General features: G+C 38.2%; 1 protein-coding gene across 1 annotated transcript; it reads right to left on the bottom strand.

Moving 5' to 3' along the window:
• Positions 1-16,401: 16,401 nt before the first annotated feature.
• LOC109168548 (protein AAR2 homolog) lies at positions 16,402-21,353 on the bottom strand. Its single transcript, XM_019317601.1, has 13 exons — positions 21,103-21,353; positions 20,902-20,984; positions 20,129-20,186; positions 19,849-19,908; positions 19,138-19,267; positions 18,832-19,055; positions 18,648-18,740; positions 18,492-18,563; positions 18,235-18,267; positions 17,630-17,770; positions 17,280-17,336; positions 16,922-17,014; positions 16,402-16,841 (listed from the first exon to the last, which is right to left on the bottom strand). Exons 1-13 carry the CDS (start codon positions 21,196-21,198, stop codon positions 16,776-16,778), a joined length of 1,206 nt encoding a protein of 401 aa, XP_019173146.1. The 5' UTR covers positions 21,199-21,353; the 3' UTR covers positions 16,402-16,775.
• Between the last annotated feature and the right edge of the window lie 570 nt (positions 21,354-21,923).

Consider the following 21,923-nt stretch of genomic DNA (forward strand, 5'->3'; position numbering starts at 1 on the left):
GATCTCGTAAGGATCGTTGGGGACCGTATATTATATTAATTGCCGTAGTATTTGGCTATTACAAAGATTCGGTAGACAAAGTGTGTAATAATCGTATAACATAGAATGAACTGCCCTTTGTTAGGACAAGGAGGGGGGTTTTTATACAAGCTAACCCCCCAATCGCCTCCCCCTAAATCGGGGGTGGTTAGATCTCACTTTGACCGGGCCCGGGCGGACCGGGTCGAGTCGGGTCCCGAGCCCGGGTGGTGCCAAGCTCCCCGACCCGAACTCCACGTAGGTCGGCTCGGGTCGGGGCACCTCCATGGTGCTCCGGGTCCGCGTTGCTCTTGGGCACCTCCGTGGTCCCCTGGGTCCGTGTTGCTCTTGGGCACCTCTGTGGTCCCCCGGGTCAGTGTTGCTCTTGGGCACCTCCGTGGTCCCCCGGGTCCGTGTTGCTCTTGGGCTCCACCAAGGTGTTCCAGGTCCATGTTGCTACCCCGGGTCGGGTCGTGGGTATAATATATCCATCAATGATAGACATTAAACCATGCATGCCTTTTTAAGATTGTGGTCTTAGAACCATATTATTACCTAAATAGAAGGAATTATGTAACTTAATTCTTAATTTTTTCACCTAATAATTCATTATATCATATGTATGCTACTAAACTTGTTCTACTAAATATTTTAAGGTATATGTATAATTAGAAACATTTGGTGCCGTCTACAAATATTTTATGATATGTTCGTAATTAAAAAAAAATTAAAAAACTAATTAGCCCTTGTGCCTTTACACATGATATCATCATGCATACATATATGATTATATCAAATATTATTGGTAATGATTTACAATAGTACCTAACAACAATGGGTGCAAAAAGTATCAATGCCAATCAACAATATAAATTTTGTTGTGGGAGATTATGCCCAATGGCCTTTAGCTCCTAACCGATGAACATTGCAGATAGATGATATTGAAAAGGAGGAAGAGAGAAAGAAGATATGGAGAGATAAAGTGAAAATTCTCATTTATCATCGACAACTGAATACAATGATACAACATATATATAAATACAAATGTAACATAAGGTAATGATGATAATAATGCCATGACCGTTACATCCGTTATGTATTGAATGTTCATATATAATGTCCACATAATATATATTTATAACACTCCCCCTTGGACATTATCTTGTCATAACCATGCCTTGTTAAAAACTCGCTAGAAAAATCCTGTGGGAAAAAAACTAGTCGAGAAAAGAGTACAAGGTATATGGGTAGAATTTTTTAATACATTCATGCCTCGTTAAAAATTTCACTAGGAAAACCACGTGGGAAAAACCTAGTTGAAGAAAAGAGTACATGATATTTGTAAACTCATATATTGTACAGATTGCCTTGTTAAAAACCTTAACTTAAGAAAATCTCGTGGGAAAAACTTAGTTAAGGGAAAAGAGTACAACCATAAGCCTTCAAGGCATAATCTTCAGGATTTTGGGATTTGTCTATTTAAGTATTTACGGCATAATGTTCATAATTTTGGGTTTGTCTATTTAAGTATTTATGTACAACTCTCTCTCCCCCCCCCCCCCCCCCCCCACCATTAATATATACTCCTCCGTCCCATTTTATCTGTCTTACTTTCCTTTTTCATCCGTCCCTGTTATCCACTTTCCTAAAATAAACACTACTACCTTTCTATGTTTCCCTCCTCCCCCCCCCCCATTAATATATACTCCGTATCATACTTATGCCTCGATAAAAACCACACTAGAAAAAACTCAATGGGAAAAACCTAGTGAGGAAAAGAGTACATGGTATATATATGTTGCAAAAGGTACAATTGTTAGTCTTTTAAGACCCAATCGATGGGATTGATTCGAGTGAATGTACTCTTCGCCTCCCCCTGAAGATAACGATCTTCAAGTTCTACATAGCTTAAAGTAAAGTCATTGTTTCAAGAGTGTAGAGAGGGGATATATTACAATTGTGACACCCCGTAAATACAAACTCTAGTTAAGGATTAATTAGAGGATTAATCCTAGTTTTATTGTTAATTTATTCCTAAAATCCTAAAAATTCAATAGTCGGAGGACTAGATTTTGACTAGTCAATCCAAGTCAAAGGGTTGTACTTTATGCCTTATGAGTTGTTCCCTTGTTTCCTTATTCTTCCAACTTTAGTAAGGGTAAAGGTGTCTTTCTACATAAAGTTTGTGCTTCAAGCTAACCTAGCATCATCTCTTCATTTCATCCACCAACACTCTAAACACAAAACCTCTACCTTCTCTCTAAGAATTTGGTTGCTTCTTCTCCAAGCCAAAATTTGGGCATCCTAAATCCTACAAGTTGTCTTCCAAGATTCATATTTTCCTAATCTTGAGCATAAGAGAGGGTAAGATCCTTGATCTCTTGGTGTTTTTAGCATCCTTTTAGTTGTCTTTTTTTAAAAGTAGAATCTTTGTTGTCTTTTGGGTGGTTTGTGAAGTTGGTGTTGAAGAAGAGCTTTAGGAGAAGCTTTCTAAGGTTGGAAAAGGGAAGTTCTAGGCTACAAAGGTAACCCATGCTTTACAAAACCTATTTTCTTACTTATATGATGATTTATTGGCTTCTACTTGTGATTCTTGTGTTGAAATGTGAGATTTGATGCATTGTCTTGTGGTAATGCATGTTTAGAGCTTGTTATTAGGGTTCTTGTATGCCATTGCTTGGCCATTTCTTGGGTTCAAATCATATTGTTGTATTATGTGAGATTTGGGGTGTTTTGGACTTGAATTTGGACTTGTTGAAAATCCCCGAAGGGATATCTTGGTGTACAAGGGTGTACCCGCAGGCGGAACGGCGGGCAGTGGCCTACCCGCCGCACCACCCGCGGGGTACATGCCTCGTGGGTGGTTGTACCCGCGGGCGGAACCACGGGTGGAGGTCCACCCGTGGCCCCACCCGCGGGGTACACTGTTGGTTGTCGGCGGGAATTTGTTCCCCGTGATTCTTTTGACTCGGTGTTGATGTTTTGACCTCCCGATGTTGTTTTATTGGGCTATTTGAGTGTCTTCTTGATGTTTCGTATGTCTAGAGCGGTATGTTAGGAATTCATGTAGGATTTGGTGTCTTGAATCGTGCTAAGTGTCCAACTTTGTGATTCGTTGGACCATGATGAGTCTTGTATGTTCAATGGAACTACTTTTGGTTACCCGTTTGATAAGCATGCTAGTTTGATGTTGAAATGCTAGTGTGTGTGGTTTGTTCTTTCCTATTGAGGTTGGCAACTTGTGTTGACCACCATTGGTGTCGGATTGTAATCCTTCCTTTTTGAGCATGGTTTCATATCTTTGTTGTGATCCATTGATTGATTCCTGTGATGTGAAAACGTGTGTAATCGTTGTACCTTGACTGCACGATTAAGGTTTATGGGGCCTTAATCTTCAAGGTACTGATGCGGTCCTCGTGTGGCCATGAATGAAATTGGTGGTGTGACCTGAGCGTAGGCTTATATGTTGGCGGTTGTGTGATATGAATTGTACCCTCGTGTACTGATATGTTGGCGGAAATGTTGGCAGTTGTTAGCGGGGGAACGACGGTTCCCGGAGGTATAAGGTTGGACTCAGAAGTACAGGGGTTACTCGGATGTAATGGTTAGAACTGTAATAAGGCCAGGGGTAGCCATAAGGCTGGAACAGGGCATAAGGTTGGAACTTGGAATTGTGATTCTTGTGACATGTAGTTGTCATTGTGGCATGTAGTTGCCAATGTATGTATGTGTTTCCTTGCTAATGAGCATGTCGAGATGTATTCTACTTTGTGATCTGTAGAATACTCATCGAGTTGTATTTGTTACAGTTGGTAATCTTGTCTTGGGATGTTGATTTTCCTCTTTCCTTTGAGAGTGTGAATGAGTCTTTGTAGTTGACTTCTCTCTATGACCTTTGAAATGATATATATTGTATTCCGTTTCGAAAATGGTTTTGATTTATACTATCTATATATGCTATTTAACACGTATTGATGGGTTACCAGCAATGTTCGCTGACCGGGTGTCATCCCCTTTCTTTATGTTGCTTTACAGGTCTTGAGTAGCTTTTGGAGAGCGCGCTAGCGGCTTGTTAGATAGTGTAGCTCCCTATGACTTTTTTAGTTAGAGTTTTGGCTTGTGAGCCATGGATTTTTATGGGAATGACTTATACGTTTGTTTAGACCTAGCATGTACACCTATAGATGTATAGGTGTCGCATGACATCTCCCGTATTTATCTTTTAGCTTCCGTTTTTCTTATGTTGATGTTTAGACTGTTAATCCCTTTAAATTAAGTTTTAATTGGTTTTTAAAAGTTGTGAAAATCGGGGGTGTTACAGTCTTCAAGATTGTCATTAGAATTTATCATATTTCTCATGATCATCTGGACCAATAAAATTACCTTATATTTTATATTTTGTTGCTCCCCTAAAAACAATAATTTTCTTAACCTACGCATATCAGTCTTATGGATATTTTGTAGGTATACAGTTGCTAACTTGTCACTGGAGCAAATCTTCTGGACAAACATTTTATCACTCTTCTAGAGTTCATGTGGATCAGGATATTTTATATCATGAAAACTATATACGTTTTTATTTGTCCCAAGTATGATGACTTCATGTCAAAAAGCATCAATATGAATATTTTTACCTTGATTTGCTATTCTTTATCTCATCTCATAACTTAAAAGTTGCTGTGACAAAGCGAGAGCATAGTAAAGTAATGACGAGATGAAAATATACAAAGTACATCTATAAGAACAAGTATTATCCTTTAGGCTTAAGATGCTTAAAGCTTAAATTGATTTATAATATATCAATCCAAGTCATGGCATTTAACATAATGCCAATATTCAAATGACTTCTCGAAAGACGTATTTTATACTCTAAGGATATTAATGGATATATTATTTAAAATTATTTCCTTTTCTTTTTAGGAGAATCACCCAATCACTCTTTACAAATTACAAAAATAAGATGCGAATTTGGGAATTTTCAGTCTCAAAGAAAAGGTATTCAAAAAATGTCATTTTGAAGCAGCGGACTTCTGGTCATGAATTATCCTTTTTAGTTTAAAATGGTCATTTATCTACTTCGAGAGATTATTTGGACATAGACTATTTAGTGTATGAAATTCCTTTTAAGGAAATGCTCGATCTACAGGTCGAGATAATACTTGATTTTCCATCTCCTTTATTTTACAATAAGCCCCTTAATAAGTACCTAATGGTACATATTCATTTCTATAATTTTCTATTTTAAGAGGAAATTACTCAATCAATTGCTTTACTATTTTAAGTTAAGTAAAACATTTGTACTCCAACAACAAACATGTTGTGATAGTTACTTTCTTTCATTTTGAGAATTATAAATCCATCAAGGATTTTCCAGATAAACGTTAGTGTCTAATGACCCATAATTTCCAGGTCATAACTTTAATAAGCTGCATATCTAAATTTATTATTCTGCCAATTATGTAGCGGAACTTTTAATGATATTCATCATGGGAGAGTATACTAGATTCTGGGTCTCTACGTGAACCCTTAGGCTACATACTCGCTTTATATCTCACCACCTTATCATTCTTGTTTTTCCTTCATACAAACACCATTTGTAACCTACAAGGTTAATACTTCAATGGTGTATAAAAGAAATATATTAGCGAGTTAAGCTATATATGCCTTTAATTGCTCTCTTTATACGTTAATCAATCTAGGCGCTTCTGGCACCTAACTCTGGATCCAGATTGTCATATAATATGACCAATTTTGAAAGCAATTGTGTTGTCAACAACTTATAACATTTTTCGAGAATTTCTGCCATATATATAAAAGTACTTTTCGAAGTTAACCAGATTATAGTCATTTCCCAAGGATATTTATATCTGGTTGTTCCACAACCCAGTATTATGATTATTTGGTGCACCTATAAATTTACTGGGTTTTTCACGTTGTCTGAACGATCGCCTTAAAGATTTAAGATTTTCAAGAGCTCTACAAGAGTGACAAAGATTCTTTACTAGATCTAGTTGTTTGTGGATTCTTTATTTTTCTATACCAATAAATCTCCCGCACTTCTGGCGTCAAGGAGTATCGATAGATAGATATATATGGTCTAATTTGGAGAATGTGTATAGGACCTAGTCACTCTTTATGAAACAGATTTATTTGGCAGATATGTTTGATTTCTTTCTTAACTTCCAGTTCAGTCTAATTGGTACGTGATTTAGGTTTTGAAGATCATTTCATTCCATGAAATTTCTCGGCATTCTATTTCAATTTTGATCATATCTCCTCCTAATGTCGTGAACTGATCTTCATGTAGTCTGTGCATCCATTGTGTCTCTCTGAGGAGAAATATTTAAGATAATAGATGGAGGTTTAGATGTATGATATGGTGGTATGTAATACATTGGATTGCATTCATAAGAATAGAAACGCAGATTTGGGAAATGTTTGTTTTGAAAAACCACATATTAGATGTAAAGGGGAATAAGGATATGCAGTGTGTCGAAATTTTTAGAATTAAAGTAGCAGCATGAATACTGCATTTTCCCAACAAATATCCAGCAAGTTGGATTTTTGAAAAATAATGGTCTAGCAATAAGTCATAACTTTATTAATTAGTTAAACCATTTGGGTATGAGCATAAGGTACTTGATACTACGCCTTAATGCTCAATGTCATATAGTAATCGTTGAAAAACGGACGAAGTTAATAGGATAATCCGGAAATTAGGCATTATCCATAAGGTACAAGATCATATCCGTCTTTTTAGATCATGAAGAACGAGTAGGATATTTGATCAAAGTAGGGTATGATAAGGTATTTTAATTTATGAACATTTCTGGTTTTGTCATGAAAATTAATTGACTAAGTGTCTTTGAAATTAATGGAGTAAACGTGAAGCTCTACTGGAGCCCACAAAGAAAACCTTATCAATAATGGTAGGAAGTTGTTTGAGGTTTGGATATAAAGATCATCCAAAAATGGAACATAAGAAAAAATACGTCATCATAATAATATGACCAACAAGAGCATTTGCTTCAGGCAAGACAATTTGATTGGCTTCAATGTTTCAACAAAAATGCTTCGTGGTGTGTCACGCATATGATCAGTGTCATTTATACCCACACGTGAAACATACTTTGCTATTGGGCCAGAGTTATGATTGTATGAATGTAGTTGTCCTCGACGAGTTGGATCATTTTACTTTTTAGTCTGATTTCGAGAGTTATTGTCGCCACCTTTGCCTTGATTCTTATCGCAACCTCTTCCTCGACCCCTCTTGGCGTTGCATGACTGAGCAACATTGTGTGCTTCGGGTACTAATGCAGGGTCAGCTGGACATGCATTATGATTTTGCAACTTTATAACTAGCAGAAGGGGGGGGGGGAAGGGATTGGCTCAAGATGTTTTTTTATAATTCTTTATCATGTACTGCGATTAGAGTACATGGTTATTTGCATAAAAAGAGGGCAATGTCTTTTCAATCAAGTCTGTGGCATAAACATCCTTCATGCACAACTTAAGTTGGGACACAATTTTGTGTATAGCTAGATTAGCTACTTTAGAATCCGTCATATTTAAAATCTTGAAATCGCAAGTTAAGCCAGTCAAATTGTGTCTTAGAAACTAGAAAGAACCAATAATATTTGCTAGTAAAACTATCTTTCAAAGATTTCGATAAGGCATAAGGGTCCTTTCAAAAAATGTATTCATTTTTCTGGGCCTTAAAAAAACTAGCCTGAATCAAGCTTTTTAGAAAATATAAAACAAGGGTGAAAAACCCTTCTCTGCAAATCAGACCATAGACACGGCAATAAAAGAAGATATCGCAGAGCCAGAGACGCCGCAGCCCTCAGCCGGAACTACACGCCACGGCCCTCTGCCGGGACGCCGATTGCACAGAACCGCCGTCGCCATCGCCTAGCAGCGCCTGCCAATCGCGAGCCGCCTTCTGTTGTTGTCGCGTGACCACTGTCGCCGCCGCAGAGCAGCGACGTTGTTTCCATCACCGATCGTCGAATCACAGCGCAACCGCACATAATCGCCGGAGAAGATCGGAGAGGAAAAAAAAAAAGAATTTGTACCGTTCACCGTAATTGAGCGTACTTATAACGTGTTGTGGGAGATTATGCCCAATGGCCTTTAGCTCCTAACCGATAAAAATTGTAGAATAGATGATATTGAAAAGCAGAAAGAGAGAAAGAAGATATGTAGAAATAAAGTGACAATGCTCATTTATCATCAACAACTGAATACAATGATACAATATATATATTTTTTTGAAAGGAGCCTGTACGGCATTTATTCGAAATATGCAGAAATAGCAGCTGGTGGACTAGAGTCCGAATACATAACAGTTGTCTGAGTAAAGGCAAAAGATGCTAAAGTATGCGCTAAATAATTCTCTAATCTAGGAACATAACGAATTAAACAATTCTCAAAAGTCAACATACTAGTCCTGCAGCTATCAATGGCGTAGCCAAAGTAAGACCGTGATGATCGAGTCGTAGATGATAGATATTGTTGTAGTACTAAACAATCCGTGAAGAGCTGGATAGAGTTTATACCGCGATCCCTCAACCATGACAAAACTTCTTTGCACGCTAGAGCCTCTGCCATTAGAGGCGTAAAACAATCTGACAAAGGGGTGGTCATTGCGGAAATATATCCTCCTTGCGTACCTAGAATAATAGCACCCGCCGCCGCCTTGTTCGTTTGTGGGTCGTATGCCGCGTCGAAGTAGCACATGAGAGGCTCCACGTCTGAGGCGATTGGTTGTTCTACTGGCTGCATCACAGCGCTGCTTTGTGGCAGTCCGTGCACTGCCGGCACAGCAGCGACATTCACCGTCATTGGCGGCATTATGGTTGGCATTCCACCCTGCTCCGCTACGGCCGTATTGGTTTGTGGCTGTGCATGTGTGGGGTGCGCAACCTTCCAAGAATGTACAGCTGAAGACGCCATTGCAAATATTTTCTGAGGCCTGGGTAAACATGCGTCCCACACAGCCCCATTCCTCGCACGCCAAATGTAGTATAGAATTGCCACTGCATAAATAATCTCATTATCATCTAAAATATTCATCAAATCATTAAATCAATCACTGAAAACATTTGTGACACTATTGGGAATTGGAAGGTGAGATTGTGCCCAAATGTTTGTTGTATAGCCACATGTGATCAAAGAATGCACAATATCCTCATGTGTAGTTCCACACATAGCACATGTTGGATCAATATCCACTCTCCTCATAACTAGATTGTTTGTGGTGGGTAAAATATTATTCAGGGCTCTCCATATAAATGTCTTCCACTTTGGGGGATCTTGAGTTTCCATAAAACCTTCCATTTATCAAAGGCCCCTAGCGGTTGGGAGTAATCACCGACTAGTTTCCTATACCCATCCTTGACTGAATATTCACCATTTGGATCCCCATACCAGTACCACAAATCATCATAATCAGGTGACACATGTATTTTTTTAACTCGTTCTACATCCTCCGATATGAAAATATCCGCGAGAATATCCGGATCCCAGGTTCCTGTTTGTTGATCTATTAGACCCATCACCTTTGCCTGTGCCAATTGGGGTGGCTTTTCCGTTTCTATTCTGGGGTGGTTTTCATCATGTAACCATGGATAGTCCCAAATTAAAGTTGTTCTACCATTTCCAATTCTCATCCGGACACCCCCACAAATTAACTCCTGAGCTGCTAAAATACTTCGCCAACAAAAACTTGGGTTATTACCCAAGCATGCATCATAGAAAGAATTATTGGGATAATACCTGGCCTTATACACTCTCGAAACTAGCGATTGCAGCTGTGTCAGAAAACGCCACCCTTGCTTCCCCAACATAGCAAGATTAAAGGCATGCAAGTCTTTAAACCCCAAACCTCCATACTTCTTTGGAATACATAGTTTATCCCATGTCTTCCAATGTATACCCTGGTCATTCTTGGATCTCCACCAATATCGATTCATGGTTCGCTCAATAGCAGTGCATAAAGTCATAGGCAGTAAAAAAACGCTCATTGAAAAGGTAGGCATAGATTGGGCTACGCTTTTCAATAAAACTTCCTTCCCTGCTTGTGACAACAATTTTTTATTCCATGAGCTGATCCTCTGTCTTATCTTATCCTCAATATAAGAAAATGCCGCCCTCCTATTCCTGCCCACAAACGATGGAAGTCCTAAATACTTCCCAAAATTCTGAGCCTGCACCACCCCTAATATATTGGCAACCTCGTCCCTTATCTCTCCCCGTGTATTTTTACTGTAACAAATATTCGACTTATGGTAATTTACTGCCTGACCAGACATCTTCTCATATTCTGATAAACATCGTTTAATTACTTCAGCCTCCTGCACATTTGCCTTAAAAAACAGTAAACTATCATCGGCAAAAAATAGGTGGGTAATGGGAGGTGCTCCTCTTGCAACCCTACAACCATGTATTTCTCCTTTTGCCTGTGTCTGCTGCAATAATAGTGAAAGCCCTTCAGCACAAATAATGAACAAATATGGTGACAGGGGATCACCTTGTCTTAGACCACGAGTCGGGATTATCTGCTCACTTCGTGACCCATTTATCAGCACATTATAAGATACCGTGGTTACACACGTCATCAGTAATTCCACCCATTTGCCATCAAACCCTAAGGCCATTAACATTCTCTGTAAAAAGGACCATTCCATACGGTCATAGGCTTTGGCCATATCCAGCTTTAAAGCCCCCCAACCCATGAGTCCACATTGCTTCCTGTTCAAGTAATGACCTACCTCCGCAGCTATCAATATATTATCTGTAATCAATCTCTCAGCTATGAATGCACTTTGTGACTCAGATATGATATTCTCCATCAAAGGCTTCATTCTAGCTGTAATTATTTTGGCCATAATTCTGTACACCACATTACTCAATGCAATTGGCCTATAATCAGAAATCATCTCTGGGGTCTTCTTCTTCGGGATCAGTATAATATTTGTCTCATTCAATTTACTAGAAAACGAGTTAGTATTGAGACAGTTGACAATATAAGCAGAAACATCAGTACCCACCACATCCCAGAAATGCTGATAAAATCCAGGGTTCATCCCGTCAGGCCCTGGCGCCTTATCAGGAAACATTGAAAACAATGCAGACTTAACCTCACTTTCCTCAAAAGGGCGCAACAAGCTTTCATTATGCGCGGCAGTCACTCGCGGTTGTATGCTCTCAAAGAAATTGTCGTTAATAATGGGAGAACTCGAGTCAAATATATCACGATAATAATGCAAGATACTATTCCTCATGGCATCTCCCTCAATCCAATCCCCATTAGTGTTCATAAGTTTCATAATAGAATTCTTTTTCTTTCGGTGAGAAGCATACCTGTGATAAAATCTGGTGTTCGCATCTGCGTTCTTGAGCCAATGCTGCTTGGCCCTCTGCCTCCAATACGTATCCTCCTGCAACTCAATACTAGTCAGATTGTCCTCTATCTTTTGAAATTCAGCTAGAGATCTCGGATCCATACGCCCTCTAAGCCGCATCTGGTCCTTTTTTAAGTTCAGTATTCTCTCCCCAAATTTGTGAAAACGGTCTCCACCCCAGCGTGTTAACCGTTCCCCACAAAACGTGACGCATTCCTGCAACCCCCTACCCCTTCCTTCCTCCCATGCTTTTTCTACCACACCCCTACATCCTTCATCATGCAACCATGCCATCTCAAATCTAAAACCCCTTCCTAGGCCACCTCTCCTTTCCCGAAGATTGAGAATCCCAAGGAAAAGAGCAGAATGGTCTGACTTCCGGGTCAATATATTATGCACACTAGCATCAGGCACCAGATCCCTCCATCCCTGTGTGGCTAAAACCTTATCCAACCGCTCCTCTATCCAGTTCGGTGTACCCTTCCCCTTCTGCCAAGTAAAAGGATATCCTGTCATGGGTAACTGCGCCAATCCACACTCCTCAATAGTCTCACCAAAACCCCGTAATAAAGCATCAGGATGCGGATTACCTCCCCATTTCTCATATTGAAATAAGAGATCATTAAAATCTCCTATCATAACCCACGGTAGATCAGATTTGTTCGCTAGCGTACGAATAAGGTCCCACGACTCCCTTCTCTGCGGACGCTTTGAAAAGCCGTAGAAACATATCATTCTCCATTTTTCAAACCCGGGCATATTCACCTCCACGTCTACATAATTATCAGAATAACATAATAATCTTGCTGTATTATTTGTCCTCCACAACAATGCCAAACCTCCACTCAATCCGGAATTATCAACATTAAATAAACCATCGAACCCAAGCTTAATCCGGAGTCGCTCAGCATGATCCCGGTTAACCTTGGTCTCCATCAGAAATACAAAATCGGGTTTCTTACGGGACACTATGTCCTCAATCTCCCGAACTGTCCGTGGATTACCCAAGCCACGGCAGTTCCAACTCAAAGTACTCATTGGGTCGGGCGGGTCTGCACTGCAGCACCCGCCATCATCAAGTTTTTTTGAACATCCGTCATTGCAACGTCTTCCCCCACCACCACTCCCTCATTCACTTCATGTCTGCTCTCACCCCCATCCATCCCTCTCCTCCTCTTAGCCACTGCGTACACTGTCTCGTGCACTCCCCTCTCCTTCTCTAACTCGCCAACACCCACCCCGCCCCTCCTTCCTCCTTCCACCGCCACACCCACATCCCCTTTCGGCTTACCCCCCAATGGAACCAACCATGAATCCCCAACCTCCCTCGGACCACGCACACCCCCCGCCCTCAACTCATCATTGTACGGAAATTGTTCCACCGGCACCGTAGCATTCCGGGCTTTTAGACAAAACCTATAAGAATGCCCCATCATTCCACAATAAAAACAAAAAGTGTGCAGCCTTTCATACCTGAAATTGATCCAACAATACGTCCTATCCTGTTTCATCATTCTCATTCTTCGTTTAATCGGTTTGTCTACCGGGATTGCAACTCTTATTCGGTAATACGTTAGCCAGGATTTTGTAGGATTTTGTCCAGGTATCGATCATCCAGTCTAACGAAAACCCCCAAAAAATTCCCGATCTGCTCTAGGATTTTGTCCGTTGTATATCCAAACGGTATGTCATAGCATTGGACCCACAACTCCACTGTGTCAAGAGACACCTCGGTCGGCACTACGCCCGGCTGAAGTTGTTTACATACTAGTGTGTGATTCTGGAATTCCCAAGGACCACCCTCCAACACATACTGTATATCTGTATAATGATAGAAAACGAACATGAACAATCTCGGCTGAACCTCAGTTATTTGAACTCCACGCACCGGTTGCCAAACGGAAGCAAGCACCTGTCGCATGAATTCAACTTTGATCGCCTTTTCCGTCAGAAAACGCCCGATCAAAACCCAAGTCTCGTCCTCCTCTATGGCTTGTTCTGCCTCACCCTCCTCCTCATCGGCCGGAACCAGCGTAGCTTCTTCCTCCTCCAGAACGAGTTCGTTCCACTGCTCCACCAAGCCAGCGACCTCACCGCCTACTGCTGTCGCCTCCATCCTTCTCTGTTAACAGGCCGGAAGATAAAAATCGTCGCCTGTCGTGTGTATTAACCAGAAAACCCGCAAGAATTGCCGTAGAAGATTGACGGAACCCTAGGAAAACCCTAGAATAATGAGAAACCCTAGACTAGGCGCTAGAGAGGAAAAATCGTCTGCTATTAGTAGTTTCTCTTAGTTGGATACAATATATATATATATATATATATATATATATATATATATATATATATATATATATATATATATATATATATATATATATATATATATATATATATATATATATATGTATATATATATATATATAGGGGAGGCTTCAAGTAAGAACCCTTTGTTAGGTAGTAACCTAAGAACTAATCTAATCCATTCAAACTTGCTTAATCAATGGTCTACATAATTAAATATTTTTATGTGCATTTTATACACAATTAATAAGAAAGGATATTAGTGTAATTTAGTCCAACTATCAAGATTAAAATCAAATATTATAATTGGATTCTTTCCAAGATTTTAGGCTGACAAGATAAGAAAGAAGTCTTATTGATTATGAATCTGCGAGCATTTGTATGATTTGCAGTGGAACTTAAATTATATAATATTTAAATAATATTAACGTTAATATTTGAGTGGCATTCAAATAGTATCCATCTATTTACTATAGTGTTGTTTGGCTTCACGTGTGTGCCATACTGTGCATAATTAGTTTCTGCACAGAAAGGCGAACAAGAAGTTGGTGTGCACGAGGGTTACACCATGTGTGCCATAATTGTAGTATTATTGTGACCATTAACTGGCGTGCACTTAGGTTGACCTGTGTGTGTCATTATATGCAAAAATTGTAATAGATTAAATCCACGAAAACCATGATATATGTTTTTATACACTTCTGTGTGCACTTGCGTAAAAATGTCAATGCCATAACGTAGAGGATGAGTGTGTGACATACTGCATTGTGTGTGCCATAATGCATTGTGTGTGCCTAAATGTGCAAAACTACTAATATAACGTAATCGCGGAAGACAGATTGATACTACTAATACAATGTAGCTCTTAGGTTGAACCGTGAGTTCAATAATGTGCAAAAATACTACTAATAGACTGCAACTCTTAGTTTTAACTGTAAGTGCCATAATGTGCAAAAACACTGATAGATTGAATCCGCGTAAACCAGGATGATGTTAAGGATGGTGTTGTGCACATGGGTAAAATTGAGTGTGCCATAATATGTAGAATTATTGTGACCATGAACTGACGTGCACTTAGGTTGATATGGGCCATTATGTGCAAAAATTCTAATAGATTGAATCCACGGAAACCAGAATGATGTTACACTTCTGTGTGCACTTGCTTAAAAATGTCTATGCCATAATGTAGAGAATGAGTGTATCGTGTATGCCATATTGCGTGCACTTGGGGTGACTATGTGCACTTGGGTTACACTGTGTATGCCATAATTTGCAGACTTAGTTTTTGTATGAAAAGACGTTAAACATTTTGGTGTGCACTTAGATAGAACTGTGTGTGCACTTGGGTTAAGGAGTTTGTGCCATGATGTTGAAAAAAACTGATGAACCTGGCAAAAGAGTGCGCAAAAGTGCTTGCTATAACGCAACTTTGACTTGCTTCATCTGGAAGAAAAAAGAAGAAGTGTATGGATTATGGCTACTGCTCAGTACAAAGGGTTGGACTCAATTGCATTGTAAATATCAAAACTATTGGTGTAAAATTTGATTTTGCGGCTGAATTTCACCAAAAGCTAAACAAATGTCGATCTGCATTTTTGAAACTTGTTCAGCAACCAACAAATGTCGCTGATTGGGATTCCTCTCGTCGTCCATCGCATCAAACACTAAAACTACGAACTAGAGAGGGGAAATCAACAAATTGGGAGTGCTTCAGTATTACACTTCGAGAAGGATTGCGCCATTGTGGTGTGTTTATACGGAGAAAAATGCGGAATTACATGTATGCATAATGAACACAACTGACACTAATGCCCTTAATTTTCTTAATTGCGTAAAATAACCTATTAAAATTTATTATAAATATAGACCATTGATCAATCAAAATAAATGGTTAAGATGAGTTCCTAGGTTTCTATCTAAGGATGGGTTCCTATATGAATGTAAATCTATATATATATATATATATATATATATATATACACAAATGTAACATAAGGTAATGATGATAATAATGCCATAACCGTTACATCCGTTATGTATTGAATGTTCATAATGTCCACATAATATATATTTATAACAAATTTCAGATATAATTATCAAGTTAAATACGGAGTACTAAATTATCATACCACAAAATCATTTTTTTTTTTTTTTGTTTTCAATTAAAGTTTTGAAAGATTTTATATATATATATATATATTATTTATCAGATATATGAAAAAAAGTTGTGGGGGTGGGGGGTTGGAGGCGGAAGTGAGAAAAGGAGCTTTTGAAAAAGCAAATGAAAGTGTATTCTCAAGAAACAACCAGAAGGTAAACACGATATGGGGGAAGTGTTGTAAACATGGACCTGTGTGAGAAGTAAGCTACTCAAAGAAAGAAACTTTTAATTATGCCTCTAATATTAAACACTAATCTTTTAGGGCATATGATTTCTATCTTCTGTAGATAGTACACACTTACAGTACCCCTTTGAATTATGATGGAATCAGAGTAAGAAATGTCTAATACACGATTCTATACACATGAAGTTACTTAGTCACATGGCACATCCTTTACAAAAGTGGTACTTCCGATTTTACGGTTGCATTAATAGTCTACTTACTATCATACTATGCTGAGTTTACAAACCATAGTTTATAATCGTACATTTTGACATCATGACATGAACCACTCCCTCAAATAGTCAAATATATAAACCATATTCTGTACGGGTCTCCCAACTCAAGGAATTTGAGAATCTAAAAATAAGAATCAAACTATCAAAGCTTCAATTCAGTGACATGTAACAAGTATGGATTGAAGTGGACCACAAAAACAAAGTAAGCAAAACCAAAACAAGGCCACATAAAGGTTGCTTTCCTGTAGATTAGGCAACATTATATTACAGTGAGAAAATTCTATCAATATCTGACCTGTAAATTAAACTCCACCATTTGATCATGGTAATACCTTCAACTATTTGCAGTAATATACAAAGCACACTGACGTTAGTTGGTCCGCAAAATGAGTTTGCCCTCGGTATAATTGTCTGCCTCTGGCTAGGGTTTAGATTGAAGATGTGTCCATGCCGCTATGGCCTGGTTCATCTATCATCTCTACCACTGGAGCATACTGCAACAGTTGAATATAGATTGAGTCTACAGAAACAAAGATGATGTATGTCTATTCAACCACCATAGATTCATACATACCTCATCATCTTCAAAATTTAATTCGTCAGCTGCATTGTTCGATTCAAAGTCCCAACCAAGAGAGTCCTCGAGCAGATCTTTGAGTTTTCTAGTCTGTTGTAACAAGGGGGAGGGGTTGGTCTTTCATCAAGCACTCAATCTGATACTCGTACGAATCAACTAATAACATTTGAAATTGACCTCACTGGAAGTTACAAGTGTAATTCAAGAACAAGAAAATGCTACCTTCTCAAAAGGTCAATCTATTGGAATTTAAACAATGTACAAAGTAATGAGGGAAAAAAAATCCTCTGAACTGATTTAGTGTGACTGCCCAACAGAGATGAAAAAGGGAAAACAATAAGGTCAAGAGTCATACCCATGATAGGAGGTCACCATCAATCACAGGGGCCTCAAGTAGCAGTGAGAAGAAGTCCTGAAACCAACACAGTTATCAAATGTCAAAGATGAGCTCAAAGCCTATGTTTAGAGCAGTCAGTATTCAGACATTGGCAATTATCAACATGGTTTAACCAATTAATCTGCTTGCGTAAAGCAATTAGGGTGTTTCCTACTTTCTAATAACTGGAACATTACTACATAGTTAGTTGATTTGCAAAACAAATCATGAATTATCAGGAAGGAAAGGAGATTTGAAGATGCTGCTTCAATCTATTATTTCATAATACCTTATGCATAATTGACAACTACTAAATCCAGGTAGATTACCTTGCAAAGGATGTGCAGGAAACTGTCATCAGATAACCAAGACTCATCCAACAATGCCATGGCTCCTTTCTCTGCAACATCGGCATTTTTATCGTCCTTTTGAAATCCAAATTTCAACTGATAATATATTACTTGGACAAACTGTTCATAAAAAATAGATTCTAGTTTTTATAAGGAAAAGTATTTACAGCTCAAAAAAATTTCGAACAGTGAAATATGAAGAAACCAACTCACAGATACATATGGTTTAAAGCAAAGAGAATACTTGTAGAATTTAGCAGAGAAGTAAAAGCCTAAGAAATGCACCTAAGACCTAAGGGGCCATGCAGAGGAAAGAATCAAATCATGACCAAAAAAAAAAAGAAAAAAGAGAAGCATATTACAGCCATGCAGAAATTTACATTTGAGTTCGCATTTTTATAGAGTCATTCAAGAACTATCAATTCCTATCTATTTGAAAGTAGGTTAAGTAAGCTTGGTACTCAACTGTCTTCCTATTTTTTTTTTTAACCCAGTGCTGCATTCAAGCAGCAATAGGAGTTTTCATTCCCATAAAACATGCAGTACAAGCATGCCTATAGATGTAGATGAACTTCAACTGTTACCTTGGTGAATAGCTGACTCCTTGTGTGAAGAGGCTGCAAGGAATATAGGATTCATATCAATTTCACAAATCTAAAATTAATGTATCCACCTAATATCATCTATATCTTTAGACTTACACTCAGCAGTCATTCCAAAGTTTACAATTTTGCATACAAAAGATATTACAATCATGTCAAATGCTTCTGTTGGATTCAATATTCAAGCCACTGCGTGACTAGATCGATAGGAAAAATTTAGCAATCATTTCATTACTTACAGCCTCTGTACATCCAAGAAAAAGGCTGGCAATAAGCTTCCACTGTAAATATGCTTCAAGTGACTGTCCCATCTGCAAGAAAGCTCAATGTTCAAGAGTCAGATAGGAAATCATATAAAAACAGGGAAGCAGGAGAATGTACAGCTTTATCCATACCAGAAATGCAATAAAGGAAAATTGCAATTCTCCCAGAAGGGAATTTTCATTTCCGCCATATTCCTTTGCTATAATGGTCTCCAATACCTGTGTCTGCACATACAGTATCTATGAAAAATACCCTCACAGAATGAAAAGTTCATAGTGTAATCTTAAGTAATTACAAAATAAACAAGAAAAATACCTTGTCAAGGTTCATGTTTGTAAGGTCGTGCCCGGACAATCCCTTATGTTTTATAAGACGAGGAATTGGCGTGAAGTAACAACCTTTTCTTTCAGGCTTCTCAACTGGCCTTGAAAATTTACTATTCTTCAGCTGCTCAGCCAAAGCTTTTTCCATGGTTGTCTTAGGAATGTTGCTGATGCTATCAGGTTCAGATGAGACAGAAATTTCTCCTCCTATAGGCTCTGCTAATAGCAGAAACCAGCAAAATTAGGCAGCAAAGAAATGAGCAGAAATGAAATGTAAGACAACTAGACAAGGGTTCACCTAAGCGTTCAATGATAGCCTTTGTAATATAGTTAGACAGGTGTCTCCAATCTCCATATTGATTCAGCATATAAGGGCCTAGTTGTCTGTCAAACTCCAATCTCCTCACAGCTTGACCATATCTCTCTTCCTTCAGAAAACAAAAAACAATAGCTGTGCAGCTTCAAAATTGAAGATCTAACCCCTGAATATCTATTGCATTAAGATTAAAGAAAAGAAAAGTAATGTAACGTAGAAGGAGCTGTCAACTATAATCAGCTTTCTGAGTCTCTGACTTGAACAAAAAAGTAACTTTTAAAAACCAATCAGGGGGATGCAGACTAAACAAAACAGCGAGACTGGTGTTTGAGGGGAAGAAGAGGAGCGAGGGAGTGGGGAAAGTGGGATGCTCTTCTTTTGTTTGTGTTTAAGGTAAATTTTCTTGGAGTCTACCACCCAGCATTTCAGAAATGATCATTAATGAGAACTACAGATTTCTTCTCATTGCTCAGTGCTTCAAAAAGATTTATACATGGGCAAACACAACTTATTCTCTATCTATATATATGTCTAAGAAATTAAAATTCAATATTTTTGCATCTAAGTATAGCACAAGGGCTCTCCGTTCAGCAAATTGCAACACAATAATCCTATCAGAACAGCATTATCCATAGGAAACATCAGGGAGGCGGGGGAGAAAGTGAACCATGAAAAAGACCCTTTAGGACTTACATCTTCTTCAGACAATTTGACAAATTTCTCCTCGTTCTGATCCCATTTCCTAACAATTACCTGTTAGCCGACAATAAGACAGGTAAAGTTCGTATAATTTAATATAAGATTTTTCTTTTTAATTTAATACGGAGTATAAGATAAAAGAAAAGGAAAAGAAGATTTATAAAAATGAGAATGTCAACCAAACAGAAGAATGAGTAGTGCAATGCTCAAAGTTTTACTGAACAAAAGTACAAAAAACAACATAAATATATAAGAATGCAAAATGTTTCTATACCTCTGAATGGCCTGCAACAATGAAGAAACCAATGATTGGTGAGAATGCATTGCCTTCCCTGCATGAAGTAAAAAAAGAATGCATAAATTGTTTCCAATATCCAAAGATTCTCCAGACAGGGAAAAACAGGAGCAAATAGAATCAGTTAAACAGGGAATCAAAATCTTTACAACTGTCCTTGAAATCAAATTACAGAGGTAATAAAAAGTAATATTATACTGGGGTTTGGGCAAGCTACATCCCTTTACTGATTCAAATCCCACCTCCCCTTGTACCCCAATGTACCCCCCCCCCCCCAAAAAAAAATAATAATAATAATATAATATAAGTCAGCCTTGTCACGTAAAGAAAAGTAGCATGTTATGTTGTGCCACTACTATCAGATTATGGTAAGGCTAAGGGTAGTGAAGTTTACTCGCTTAAATTTCCATTGAATTCCCATATAATCCTACATTCCTGCCCAATATTTACATCTACTTTTAAACCAAATTCTTTTCTGCATACCAAACTGGTCCATCCAATCAAATAACTCAGTCACAACAGATAAAAAGACAAACTTCCTGTTGCAAATTAGGGAAATGCTATGCTTGTGTAATCCAACTACGTTTTACTTTCTTTTCCTCTCTTCTACCCTAGCTATGTACGAATACAAAATGGAATCAATAGTAGCGATTCTTATTAGGGCTGAATATACTAAGAACATGACAGCAATGATCTTAAGGCATTAAAAGAGAGTGTGCAACACGAAGAGTAAAAAAATTCATAGTGCAAACCTGTTAGATGAGCTATAATAAACGAAATGAACTCCAGGAGGAATCATTTTGATACCCTTGAAGTTAGGCCCCGAAGAAAACATCTACAAACACCAGCAAAATCACAACAACAACTCGGAATACAAATCACGAAGCAACATTTAGCAGAAGACGGGACATAATTAAAAGCAAAAGCGGTAGTTTAGTTATCTTGAAACTTACCTGAGTGTCAATGCCTATGAGTGTGGACTGAGGAACGTCGAGTAGGAGCAGTGTAGCGCCCTCCTTCACCAACTGTAAAGCCGCGTCTGGATCCATCTTTCTTCTCAAATACCTCAAAGGAACTCTTCCTCTTACAACTTTACAAGCTTCTGCTTCTGCTTCTCCTTCCTCCTTTCTGAAACACAAAATATTGCGCTGCTTCCTCTTTAGACATATTACCCCTTCCCAATTTGACAGCCGGTCACTGAAAATTTGTATTGATTTTTTTTTTTCTTTTCCAATCTTAACTATAATAAAGTTATATGATTTACAATTAATGTCACAACATCCTTTATATTATTAAAAAAAAAAAACACAATATTTGAAAAATAAAATAGGTATATATTATATATGTTGTAATTTGGCCTATCAACTTGTTAGTTCTCGCGTAATAATTGTACGGTAACGCATCGATTGTATGTATGAAGAATATTGCAATATGGAATGGAAGAGTAGAGAGAAAAATATAACACAAGAATGTAGAACTCAAGAACACAAGTTCTCTCTTTCATTATGCCTTGAACATGTATATATATATACATCCATATAACCCTTCATTTTCTATAACATAAATAATGGAATAAATATAAGGCAAATGAAAGGTCTTGTGATAATGACCATAATAATAATAATATTTATAACACTCCCCCTTGGCCATTATCAAACTATACTCATGCCTCGTTAAAAACCTCGCTAGAAAAACCCAGTGGGAAAAACCTAGACGAGGAAAAGAGTACACGAAGTATGTTGATCCATGTGTTGCACCGGTTGCCTCATTAAAA

Source organism: Ipomoea nil, unplaced genomic scaffold (assembly GCF_001879475.1).
Source record: "Ipomoea nil cultivar Tokyo-kokei standard unplaced genomic scaffold, Asagao_1.1 scaffold3199, whole genome shotgun sequence".
In the NCBI taxonomy this organism is placed as follows: domain Eukaryota; kingdom Viridiplantae; phylum Streptophyta; class Magnoliopsida; order Solanales; family Convolvulaceae; genus Ipomoea; species Ipomoea nil.